The sequence below is a fragment of the Aspergillus pseudonomiae genome, assembly GCF_009193645.1.
Source record: "Aspergillus pseudonomiae strain CBS 119388 unplaced genomic scaffold BDV37scaffold_88, whole genome shotgun sequence".
NCBI classification, from domain to species: domain Eukaryota; kingdom Fungi; phylum Ascomycota; class Eurotiomycetes; order Eurotiales; family Aspergillaceae; genus Aspergillus; species Aspergillus pseudonomiae.
The window spans coordinates 55,363-67,475 of NW_022476080.1; the positions used below are offsets into that span (position 1 = coordinate 55,363).

The window sequence follows — 12,113 nt, forward strand, 5'->3', positions numbered from 1 at the left end:
TGTAAGGCGCCGAGGGGGAAGAAGCTCCCCGAGGTTGGCCAAAGCCAACTCCACCTTTATATGAGATATTATCGCCTGTATACTGTCCTCCTCCACTCAACTGCTCCACCCGAATCCCCGTGACTGCCAGTCCTGGTCGTTTTATATTCCGCATTGCATTCCCAGGATGAGATTGCCACGCCTTCAAGGCGGAACACATATTCGTAGCTGTAATCAGGGTGGCTATCCTCCGATTTAAGCTCCCCTTTAGCTCGGACAACATATTCCTCGCGCCCTGATCCTCCATATTCGAGGCATGGAGAACCCACGAGTCTCAATTCGTGCGATGATTGAGGAGCTTCTTCCAGCTCTACACCCGAATTCGAATTGAGAATGAATATTTGCACCTCGCCACTATTGGTGTTAGTTTTGCCAAGCCGATAGATCGATCGAGCCGATGGCCTCAGCGTTCCATCGACTCTCTTGGCCTCGTCGTAGGTATATTCCCTTTCATACTTCGGATATGTGGGATAGGTAGGAGAAAACCTTGCCGTGCCTGTTTCCTCGCTGTCGTATATCGAAGAGACCCGTGAATAATTCCAAGTTCCGTGCAACGCTCTGAAAATAGCCCTGGTTAACCCGGCTCTGGAGGTATCACTGTCGTAGGTGAGCGTATCTCTTAAAGAAGCCAGGGCAAATTGTGACTCGGCCAGCATTGAAGGCTTCGTTTGTCCTTCAGCCATATACCGAGTAGGGAGAACCGGTCCAAGTCTTTCCCCAGCCTCTGGAAGTGGGGTCCGAGGGATTCCCATGTCCCTAGCAAGAGTCTCCATCAACCCCACGTAATCCCCCATGGGGAACTGACCCCGCGAGTTTGGATCCACACTCTTGTAGTCACGCATGCTTTGTCTTTCCTGCGCCTTGTTCTCCAATTCCTCCGCTGAGAATTGGATCCCTTGCTCGGAATCAGCTCGATACCAAGATTCTGCAACTCTCCGCGCTTGCATTTCCATGACTCCCCAATAGGGCCCTCGGTAGAGTCCCACGAATCCCAGATCCGGGACTTCTGCATTGGAGGTGCCTTTTTCATCCAGAATGAGAGGGAAGTAAGAGTCTTTGGCTGAATACTCAAGTTTGGAAAGTACGTCTTCTGGAAGAAATGAGAGGGAGGCAAATGGCGTGAACCCCGTGGCTGTGATTATAGCTGCGACGTTTTCGAGAGTGGTCATTTCACCACCAGGACCCTTAATATCAATGTTTGCCTGGCCGGACTGTGTGCAGTTTACAGCACAAACACGTCCGATCGTAGGACGTACTGAGCCCGATTGCACGTACTCTGCGTAGTCGTCGCTTATGGCTATCAATGAAGGTTGTGTATCATTTGTACCATCGCGAGAGCCAACGCCGATATTCCCATAACCTGCATGTTGGCCACCTAGCAGAGAAAGAAAGTATTCATTAAACTTGGTCTCTTGCTGGGACGAGACAGGCCCAAAGGTATACTGGACTGGCCCCGGGGGACGTCTGGCCAGATCATGCAGGACAAGGTCCAGGGGTAGGAACTGGACAGATTTTGCCTGGGTGTCGTCTTGCGCAGCAGCGTATGGCAGATAATAGGGTATAGTCCAGAAGGGTCGTGTACAGATATGATGGACTTCGTAGCCACGATAATGGGAGGCAGTAGCACTCATACTGGAAAGAAAAAGTGCAAGCGCTGAGGCAGCCTCAGCGCCCGATATACTCCCTCCAATGACGACCAATTTACCATTACCACTCTTGGTGGCACCACAATTTTCAAGCATAAGGCGTATATCCTCCTTGGTGTGAATGGTGGAGCTGTGAAACACTCTCTCGGCAAAACTAGGTAATCCTGGGATATCTGGGGTGTACGGCGTTGAGAAGTAGCCAGAAGCGACAACGAGGTAGTCAAAGGTTTCTGACTGCACTCCCTGATCCGTTGAGCTTTCTTTTCTCCCATTATCCCTGTCCCTTCCAGTTAACACTCGTCAAAGAATGCATGACCGAGACAAACCTTTCCAAGATCCATTGTATGGTCCACGACGGTCTCGAACTTCCGCTCGTCTCTCGCGTCGATCTAACCACCTTATGTCCCAGCCTCAGAGCCTCCTGAGGTATATAGCGTTCCGCATATGTCTGCAAATACTTGCCCGCTTGCCAGGCCTGCGGGAACATAGGAATATCCGGGCCATCAATGACTGACTCCCAAGCTAGATCAGAGAAGGTCACGGTGAATCGACTCTGATTCGTCGGCATCGACGGGTCCACGAACCCATCGCGAGGGCGTTGTCGAGGGGTTGTTGTTCCATTAGTGGTGTCTTGGGGATCAATCGGCCAAAGACCACCTATTTCATGACGCTTCTCGAAGATGGTGGGAGAAAAGGTTCCCTTGGGGTAATTGTGAAGGAGGGTTTTGGCAGCCACTAACCCCGAGGGCCCCGCTCCTGAGGTCAGTCAGCAGATGATCTTATCGGTAATTCAGTGAGACAATTCTCTTCTGTGAGGATGCTGGTATGATACCAACCAATTATAGCAACTTTCTTCGGTCGGGACATCGCTGCTGTGGGCTTGAAGTCATGATATTGTATTATTGTTGCGCCCCGAGTATTAATTACCCCTCCTTTTAGTGGATCGAGGGGACCTGACCCGGGGCCTTGGACTTTGCCTAAGGCGGCTTAATGTGGACGCTGCTGCATATTCCTGCATGCTGTGGCAGCTTTTTACTGCATATTCTGCCAGGGCAGCATGAGTGATGTACACAAGCGGCTATGTATATATAAATGTATATATGTATATATCTCTTTGCGGTGAGATATGCTCCTCTATTCAATGACCATTCAGGCAACAAACAACCAAAATTGAACAAGTGCTATTAATTAGTAGGAAAGTAACTGTCTACAGTTGGAACTCCATCCATGCAGCGGGTATCGGCTAACAAATCAAAGTGTAAAGAAGAGGAAAAGTAAGGTAATAATAAAGATAGAAGCATATAGGGAGCAAGAAATGAAGGTAGGGAAGAAAATAATAAAAGACGCGGCCTGAGCCGCGGATCGAACGCGGGACCTCTCGCGGGTATGCTTGGGCCGGGCTTCTTGCTGAAAAGACTGCCTTGTGGGAGGCAGGATGTTGGTCTCGCACAGTAAGACTTGCAGCACTGTGCATGACTTGGCGGCCGCGCCCAGTGCAGTGACGTTGATGCCAAGGATAGATTTCGAACTCCACTGGAACATAGCCCCTTAACACCATACCATGCATTTCCCAACTGAGACTTTTGGGAGGAATTTCCCATGGCATTCCCGGTCCCCGACGCGTAAGCGACTGATGATCAATACCGACTTTTGGGTAGAGGTCGAGTCGTTCCAATAAAGCATGTCGACGACAAGAGCTAATAAGAATCGAGGGTAAGGCGAAAGTGTCGTCGATCATCGGAAGGCTGTCAATATGCCAGTCGCTCAAGCCACGCGGAGACATGCAACTCGTTGCTATGCTTCTCGGGGTAACAGGCTTCGGTGAACTGCTGTTCCGTGACGAACGTGTCGACGTTTCTTTCCGTCAAGGGAATCTTGTAACGGTTCTTCTGCCTCAAGAGTTCCCTCTCTGCGCGTGCTGAAGGTGACAGCTTATGTAGAGTGTTGCGGATTCGCCGGATGCCACCCTCGGGGAAGTGTATGTGTGAAATGCGAGGCGGGCCGAACGGCGTCTCAACCCGCCAGGGGTCCTCAGAGGCGATAGACCGAGCGTTCTTCTTGCGTTGTTGGGAACGGAATTTGTTGGACATCCTGACGATTAGATGAGACCGGAAATCGTAGAGTGGAGAGGTTGGCAATGTTCATAACTCAAGCAGAGCAGCAAGAAAAAGGGGGGGTGGTGAGGAAGGCTTGAGGGTGTAATATATATGTTGGCGGGTCCACTGGAGGGGCTCACCTAGTAACTTTGGGCGAGACGTGAATCCCGCCGCAAGAGCAATGGGAGGTGCGGGGACTCTTTCGCTCTAAACCTTGCGCAGGGCGACTTCCCAATGCAGCGGCTCCGAGGAGATACTAGTTCGTAGCATGCCGAGAAGATGTGGAGAGTGACACCCAGGGATTTGCAAACTGGTCTGCCATCGACTTGGCAGTTAAAGTAAAGTTCTGGTGATCGTTGACATTGACTTTGCCTTCACTGTGTCGATTTCCCGGACGATCTTGACCAGGAGACAATTCACTGCGGCTTTGCAGTTCCACCACAAGGTGTTACTTGGGGTATGATTGTTGCTGCGATAATAGCCGGATGGTGCTCAGAGAGCTATAACATCATTGGATGACTTGGACATCCCCGCTTGTTACTAGTCGATCCATCACCATGTCGATCATCAGGAATGGACTCGAACCAAGACTTTGGGGGTGATTTGGCTGAAGGACAAGAGTAACAACGTCCACACACGATCACGTGGCACAGCCCCAGTTGATTCAGTACACGAATCATCACAGTTGTGTCGCGCAGCTTAATGTGCCTGGTTTCCTTCTGCATGTTCCACACAGCCAGCCGAAGAGGGTGGCGTTGAATGAAGTAAGGTTGACTTGCTCTACCAGTTAAGCACTGCGTATGGTAAGCCGCCGTCATTACGAAGGACCCGTCCGCAATCGGATAAGGATACACGGTGCATGAAGGATGTCTTGGCGTGGTAGTGATCACCGTCATGGGGTTCACACAATGGGGGCTAATTATAGTATGACTTGCCTCTGACTACAATAATACAATTTGAGTTGTACAGGACACAGGCAACTGTTATATTAGAAGTAGTGGTCTGGCCATCAGTTATGAAACCGATAGAAGATAAGGAAGAAGAGAGATGTATCGTAGAGTATCTTAACTTTTTTTTTTTTTTTTTTTTTTTTTTTTTTTTTTTTTTTTTTTTTTTTTTTTTTTTTTTTTTTTTTTTTTTTTTTTTTTTTTCTTTCACTTCGTAGTACACAAACGTCATCTTAACCGAAAGTGGAGTCAGATTCTATCATTCACCCATCAAACTTTTGTTCACGGGTACATACGAGTATTTGGTTCTGATGTTTTATCTTCTTCGGTAATCCTTCCCTCTTGAATTTGCAGACCATTTGATCTCCAAATGGTCATGCTAGAAAGGCCTGGAACACGTCTAGAAAGCAGAGAAGAATTTCCGAGTGCGGGGTATGTAACGAACGGCCCTCCATGGGTGTCTAGAATGACCCTGCGATTTAATTAACATCTCCGAGGGAGGGTGCGTCGGGAACGCGGCAAATCTTCTGATTGGATAGTGAAAGTCAGAAGACTCAACATGCATCCTACCAGTCGTGGTCAATCCGATCCTTGGGAAGTGTGTAACTCCTTTGGGAAGGCAAACATGCGTGCACAATCGCCGTCTCTTCATTGGAAGTCCGGGTCGATTGACTTTGGGATAGGATTTTGGTCCGCTGTATATTCAGGTTGCAGTGGCATGAGTATGTATACTACTGCTTGTAGTAGTAGTAATACTACCCAGCCTTATAGCTTGTAAACAGTCCTTTTCTCTTTCCTATGTCTGTCACTAGACTCCACTCCATGGCGGATTTATTCTTATACTACGGTCAAAGCTCCTACCTAGCAATGGATCTGGCCCGACTCGAAATGTGCGCTGGATCTGAGAAATAATCGCAGTCATAAGCATACAGTTATACCACCGCACTCATCACTTGATACACATTATATGGCATTAATCATTTCTAGTCGTCCGATGCAAAACAGGACCCCGTACACTTTGGAGAATAGTTAATTAAAACGCAGAAGGAACTTTTCTTGCCAGATACGGATTCCTCTAATACATATCAGGCCGAAGCCGCCGATTCTGCGAGTCAACCTCTACGAAATTAATAAATCTTTGACACTCATTCCGATCTTTCTTTGAGTGTCTTGCAAGGAGTACTGACGATCTTCCGGGATAGGCTTAGCATGCTCTTCATGCGGCGAGCCTACACTGCCGCGACAATCCCGATTCAACATGAGCAGTGCCGCCGATGCTTCATGGTCCATCTCTGCTGAAGACGCATGCCGAATCTGCGGCTGGAGCACCGGTGAGGGATTGGTAGATGTTGCTGCCCAGGATCCACGGGACGACCGTAGAGCGCCATCGCAAGGGTGGGTCGGGCCCAACGCTGGACTCGGTAGGATTGAAGAGAAATCTATAGCTGTGCCCGTTGAGGGGATACGACTGCGAGGCGAAAACGCCGGTGAGGTTACGTTGGTAGGACATCCACTGGGAAGTATGTCGGGAGATACGGAAGCCGAGTATGTACTGCCGGCAACTTCTCCTAGCACCTCGGGTGACGACGGCGAGGGAGGAGCAGGTGGCATGCGTTGGGGAACCGTCGTTTGACTGTCCCCCGCAGTTTTAAGATCATGTATACATTGCTCTAGGTAATTGACGTAGTCGATGCTTGCCTAGAGTCCAAGACCCATTAGTTAACCAAATTAGGATATGTAATGCGAGTGATTACCAACCTGCAAAATGGCAAGCTTGTGCATATCCTGACCCCTACAAGCCGGGATCATGTCTTTCAGGGTTGCAAATTCTTCATTCATCTTAGACCTCCTTCGCCGTTCAATCAAGCTATGCGCCGTCTTGCGAGCAATCTTTCGACCGGCAGCGCTCGTAGCACTTGGCTGTTTCTTCTTGGAAGCGGCAGGAGGCGTATTGTTATTGTTGGAGGTGCTTTTGCCACTTTCCTTGGAGGGCTTATTAATGGTGGGTGCTGGCTTGGTTTGGCCTTGAGTCTGTGTCTTGGGCTTCATTTGGATGATTTTGCGGGTGCGAGTGGGAGGGGGTGGGAGGTCAAAGTCTTCTAGTGGTCGTTTGATACCCGTTTGACGGGGAGGGTTTGCACCGCGTCTCATATTGAGATCTGGAGAAGTTGGGGAAGCCGGAAAATACGCCGACTGGTCCGACTTGGATGACCTGCGACTGGCACTTTCCATCTTGGCTGGACTCATAGCAGCTGGCGGCAATGCAAATGAGTCGACAGCATCCACGGGCACTTGGTCCTTGACTATCAACTCTCCCGACATTGCCGGAGTGGGTGGTAGACGAGAACGTGACATCTCTTATGTTCAGAGGAAGTGGGAATGTCTCCAAGAAGGTCTGATGACACTTCACCTTGAAAGAGAAAAGGAGGAACTGAGACAGAACTGAGGACTAGACCAGTATAGTAGGACTATAGTAGGACTAGGTAGGACAGGACCGGGGGTCTCGTCTGAGTGATAAAGAGACGTGGAGTGGACAATGCAGTGCGTGAAGGACGGACAGGTAGGTAAGACGAGGAATCAGCAGGCAAAGGGGTAGATAAGAGCGAGCAGGGAGGGTTTATCTCCTCAAAAGGTACATGGGAGAGGTTACCCCGAAGGAACAGAGCACGAATAAATTGGATGAACGGATCCAAGGAAAGGCACCGGCATGGTGGAGAGCAACGGGAAAGAGCCGGAAAGGATATTTGAGTGCAGAAAAGGGCAGAGAACGTTTGAAGGGAGTGGGATTGCGGCGATAGAACGACCAGCAGCTGGATGATCGACGGGACTGGGAATTGGGGATCGAGGGAAGCTGTTGCTTTAGGTTGACCTCTGGGACTGGTGTCGCGTGCTTGGAGAGCCCACGCGGTACCATTTCCCTCTCTGATTGGGCAGGGGTCGTAGGGGATCACGGGAAGGGGGGCACGAGACTTGGGCTGGCCAGAGCCAACTCTCCTATCGCTTTGGGGCTCGTGCTCAGCTTCACTCTTCTTACTCCCTGGTTTCAGTGCAGTGATCCTTCCATTTGCAACAACCCCTCCCTCTGCTCCTCTTGGGAACGGAGCCATGAGGGTGGAATGGACATGCTGATTGGTACTACCACTTTAAACGTCCCTGAAGTTAAACTATCCAATTCCGACGGTTACCACTAGTCGCACCGCAGACATCCTGATGTCCATACATACATCTGCATGGCATGTGTCCTCTTTCTCCTTTCCACTTCCAGTACGACATCAACAAGAGACGAAGTGGGATCAATCCAACCAAGGACGCTCCACCCTATCCATGTATATTACATCACATATTATGGAATCCAAATCGCACAATCCCCTGTAGCCCTAGTTCTCTGTTGCTGTACCCCTATCGCTCATGGATGATCCCCCAAGGAACCTACTTAGGTAGTACTAGTAGTAGTCCTATGGCGAATCGCCCGTCCAGACGGGCATCAAAGCACGTGCGCACCCTCCATCCAACCAGTGGATCTTCTCCAATCCTTCCGGAGAACTTTACAGGGAGCCACTGCGCTTGGGATATTGCCAATCCACCCCCGATCCTTCTGCCATTGGCTAACAACGCTTAATACACCCGGAATATGAGTCCCAGCTTTGCCACTGTTAGCGATCGTCTCACATTGCGCGAAATATAGTGCGCTTTTAAAAGCAAACCAAAGCCACGTACCAGAAGTTCGCTTCACTAGGGAGGGCTACTACACAAGCCAGGCCACCTAGCGCGCAGGCCTGAGTGCAATTTGACATCCCGCCGGTACTCAGTGTCCCGTTGGTCGGCGTCGCATGGAGACTCGTGCTGTCAGTAGTGCTGGGCTCTTGAACCCCCGTGCGAAGAATGGAGGTCGAATTGAGGACGCCAATGAGTGCGTTGAGGAGGCTTTGCTTGTTCATTGTAGATGTTGGGGACCCGGGAAGTCGAAAGCAGCTGCCTAGATGTGTTTTGTCTGATGGATTTATTCTTCGTCCTCCAAATCAATATTCAGGTAGGTATCGCAAGTACCGTACAATACCTCTCCGCAACTCTCCTTATATAGACCTTCCTTTCCCCAAAGGTAAGCTTTCTATAAACAAACGTATCCCCCACCTGGCTTCCCATCAATCCCTCCGCATTCCTGTACTATTTGCCAGATTCTCTCATCGATGTAGGTGACCACCTATGGCATTGATATCATTCTTGGGCGCTTCGCCTTCCAAGGTGGGCACAAAGTTGGTAGTGTGCTGCGTATCTTCTGACCAATCGGGACATTATATTAGTTCGAGTTGTCCGCTTGTCAACGCCCTACAGGCCCAGAACGCCACTCGGTATATCTAACTGGGGCATGGAATGTCAATGACTGCCGTCCACTGACGGACAGCAGCTCAAGGCATTGCTACCATTAAGGAACCAAGTTCGGCCTGATAGTTCACGAACGATCAGGTATGCAGTATGTCATATTCCATGGTTTACCGCATCAACATCACACACCGACACTTTTCTGAAATCGCATACTCTTCCCAGATGACAGGGGGGGGAGAGAGAGAGAGAGAGAGAGAGAGAGAGAGAGAGAGAGAGATTTATTATCCAAGCCTCTCGAAAGCTTGGACCGAGAATAACTTCAGCTAGTCTAGACTTCAGTCCTTGCATTCCATCTTGACATTGAAGCTTCGAGACAAGCCTCTACCAAGTATACGACGAGAAACCCACTTTACCGTCTTGGTTTGTTGTCATGGACGATGTGGGTTTCAGGCAAGAATTTGTGGCGGCTGCAAAGCTGTCACCAAAGCTTAATTGCTACGCCTATTGAAGTATCATCAGTAACATTCCGGTCAACAATTGAACGGAGACTAAGACTATTTCTCTCGAATATGTGTCAAGCATGCTATATAATTTTTATCTTTATTATTGTTCAATACATACGACCATAGGGTGTGGAGAACAGGGCTTCCCGTCCGCTCAGCCGTACTTAAGCCACACGCCGGGAGGTTAGTAGTTGGGTGGGTGACCACCAGCGAATCCCTCCTGTTGTATGTTTTTGTTTTTTCTTCTCCTTCTCATCAAGCATTCTTGTTGTTTATCTGTTGTTTGACTTCACATAGTCCCTGGGGGGCGGAGGAGGGGGGGAGGGGTAATGGCCTGCATGCGAGAGATTACGACAAGCCTATCTCGTATCCATGGAGTTTCTCAGGCAACAGATATATACTTCCATTCTATCATCGTACGTACGGTATATATATAATCGTATCTACATTCTAGCCTTCTTCAAACACTACAGCCACTTCAACTGAACAACCGCTCAAGGAGGACAGCCCCGAAATTATTCTCGACCGGCGAAGCATCCATCCTCCAGACACGGTTTCCGGCTCTCGAGCTCAACCAGAGGCCATGATCGCTGGAGTGTTCCTCGTCGCCTTCGATGCGGTGTCTGTTTCGTCGGTCAACGACACACAGACCCCGGGTCCACTGTCCAGTGGTCTCAATCCGGATATCCTCCGGCGAGGTCGCGGTGGGCTTCCACCGGTCATCATCTGCGGTAATGGCATACCACACGCAGACGGGGTCATGCAAACTGAGCTCGACATCATCGCCCACCCGGCCCGTATGCAGACTCTCGACCGTGCGGAAAGTGTGGGCCATGAAGGCCGACACCCACTCGGCCAACGGCGAGCCTTTCTCCAGGTGCGGAGTGACTTTCTCACGGAACAGGCCGCGCGAGACGCCGTGGCGGAGCGTGATGTCCAGCGGGAAAATGCGCAGGGTGAGCTGCTTGCTGAGATTGGCGGGGTACTCTGGTAGACTTGAGTTGGTTGGGGTAGTGGTTCTGGGTGAAGGGGATGTCAAAGCATAGACCCGTGCAGCTGCAAATGCGTCGGCATAGGCGTTGAATTCAGCGGCCGGTGTTACCTGTGTGCAGTGTTAATCTCTGGTGACCGACTTTGTCTCACGGAAAAAGTGTCCTTACATTTCCGGGTTCGTTGACAGCTCCGCCCATCACCACCACTTCCTTGACACGCAGGAATGTCTCCGGATCAGCTGCAGAGGCCAACGCGAGGTTGGTCAGAGGTCCAACTGCCACCAGAGTGACGGTGTCTGGGTCGTTTTCACGCAACACACGGAGTATCTCCTCATGTGCCCGACGCTTGGATGGGATGAATGACGGGCGTGAGGAGGTGCCCTTCGGGACGGGTTCGACTTCAACTGGATCCGCGGAAGGATCAAAGAGATGCTCCCAAGTCTCCTTAGGAGTCAGATGGGGGTGCTGGCGACTTCAATCAGTAAGGCTCTCGCGAGATTGGAAGTAGCACGCTAACATACGCTGGCATGGATTCCTCCCAGACCATCGGTTCCATCTACAAGAAGTCAGCCTGGCAAAAATCACCCAGCAAATTGAGATGACCGAGAAACGTACGGAAATAGTCCGCCAGCATCTTTTGATCCTCTAGGGGATCCTCAGCACCAACCGCAACGACAGGCGGGGCGGCGCGCAGGGCACCAAACCCTTCAGGACGGCCCTGCTCCCGACGCCATTGCATCTCTCGTTCAAGGATATGGAACATCGAGACGACATTGCGAAGACAGCTACTCGTCTCAGTGTTGATCGGTAAGATGCCTGCACAATAGTACTTACCTTCTCACTTCAATATTACCGAAGGTCAAGGATATCAGCAGGACTTCAACCTCCTCTGGTGTTGCAGACAAGGCGAGTAGAAGACCGAGGATATCATCGATCCCCTTCGAAACTACAAATCAGTACTTTGCTCAGCGGGGTACGGGCAGCAGAGAAACATATATATCTCACGTACCGGGTCAGTATCAATGATGATCTTCTTAGGTGCCATGATCTAAGCTTATATCTTCTAGACCAACCGTGACTGCGACACGAAAATTATAGAATATTGTGAACAAAAATTGTCAATACTGACTTTATAGCGGAGAAAGTTGATTTGGAGCCAAAGTGGGATGGTCTTGGCTTTCGTTATCACTGGTTCTCCACCATTAGTCATTGACCAAGGCCTTGCCAGGCACTCAGGTACAATACTAGTAGTAAGTAGTAGAACATTACTGGACAATGTTGATGTGACTGTATTTAGTGTATCGAACGAAGATTCCAACACTTCGGAATTCAAGAAGCATTGCCATAGTCTACGAGTATCCTACTTCTAGTACTACTTGTTTATCTATCTATCGACTATCTAGGCATACCTCCACCTGACGACTCGGAACGATGCCGTGAAGGGTGGACAACAGTAGGCCAAACCAGGTTTGGTTAGTCCAACTTCTGGAAGCTCGTGATGCTTTAGTTTTGAAACCCGCAGAGGAAACACCGAATACAGAATTACCACGGTATGAATCTGCTTGGA

General features: G+C 50.0%; 5 protein-coding genes across 5 annotated transcripts; all 5 read right to left on the reverse strand.

Moving 5' to 3' along the window:
* Positions 1–68: 68 nt before the first annotated feature.
* Positions 69–2,552, reverse strand: BDV37DRAFT_287170 (uncharacterized protein; the record flags this gene model as incomplete). Its single annotated transcript, XM_032088063.1, has 3 exons — positions 69–1,962; positions 2,012–2,441; positions 2,522–2,552. The coding sequence occupies 3 exons, from the start codon at positions 2,550–2,552 to the stop codon at positions 69–71; spliced, it is 2,355 nt and encodes a 784-aa protein (XP_031937172.1).
* Positions 2,553–3,433: 881 nt separating this feature from the next.
* BDV37DRAFT_287171 (uncharacterized protein) lies at positions 3,434–3,775 on the reverse strand (the record flags this gene model as incomplete). Its single annotated transcript, XM_032088064.1, has 1 exon — positions 3,434–3,775. The coding sequence occupies one exon, from the start codon at positions 3,773–3,775 to the stop codon at positions 3,434–3,436; it is 342 nt and encodes a 113-aa protein (XP_031937173.1).
* A 1,838-nt stretch (positions 3,776–5,613) lies between these two features.
* On the reverse strand, positions 5,614–7,214 carry BDV37DRAFT_219600 (basic helix-loop-helix domain-containing protein). The gene is made up of 2 exons (XM_032080136.1): positions 6,487–7,214; positions 5,614–6,426 (listed from the first exon to the last, which is right to left on the reverse strand). Exons 1-2 carry the CDS (start codon positions 7,081–7,083, stop codon positions 5,848–5,850), a joined length of 1,176 nt encoding a protein of 391 aa, XP_031937174.1. The 5' UTR covers positions 7,084–7,214; the 3' UTR covers positions 5,614–5,847.
* Positions 7,215–8,343: 1,129 nt separating this feature from the next.
* BDV37DRAFT_287173 (uncharacterized protein) lies at positions 8,344–8,666 on the reverse strand (the record flags this gene model as incomplete). The annotated part of the gene is made up of 2 exons (XM_032088065.1): positions 8,344–8,370; positions 8,433–8,666. 2 exons carry the CDS (start codon positions 8,664–8,666, stop codon positions 8,344–8,346), a joined length of 261 nt encoding a protein of 86 aa, XP_031937175.1.
* A 1,195-nt stretch (positions 8,667–9,861) lies between these two features.
* BDV37DRAFT_259258 (putative nucleoside hydrolase) lies at positions 9,862–11,634 on the reverse strand. Its single transcript, XM_032083119.1, has 6 exons — positions 11,556–11,634; positions 11,381–11,484; positions 11,162–11,331; positions 11,068–11,102; positions 10,715–11,011; positions 9,862–10,656 (listed from the first exon to the last, which is right to left on the reverse strand). Exons 1-6 carry the CDS (start codon positions 11,589–11,591, stop codon positions 10,033–10,035), a joined length of 1,266 nt encoding a protein of 421 aa, XP_031937176.1. The 5' UTR covers positions 11,592–11,634; the 3' UTR covers positions 9,862–10,032.
* Positions 11,635–12,113: the final 479 nt, after the last annotated feature.

Bases quoted from the DNA above. Each gene is read 5' to 3' on its own strand.
- BDV37DRAFT_259258 (XM_032083119.1), bottom strand. From the start codon at position 11,591: ATGGCACCTAAGAAGATCATCATTGATACTGACCCG. The intron at 11,103-11,161 runs GTACGTTTCTCG...GACTTCTTGTAG, and splicing joins GATGCTGGCGGACTATTTCC to ATGGAACCGATGGTCTGGGA. The intron at 10,657-10,714 runs GTAAGGACACTT...CACTGCACACAG, and splicing joins CTGTCAACGAACCCGGAAAT to GTAACACCGGCCGCTGAATT.
- BDV37DRAFT_219600 (XM_032080136.1), bottom strand. From the start codon at position 7,083: ATGTCACGTTCTCGTCTACCACCCACTCCGGCAATGTCGGGAGAGTTG. The intron at 6,427-6,486 runs GTTGGTAATCAC...CTTGGACTCTAG, and splicing joins ACAAGCTTGCCATTTTGCAG to GCAAGCATCGACTACGTCAA.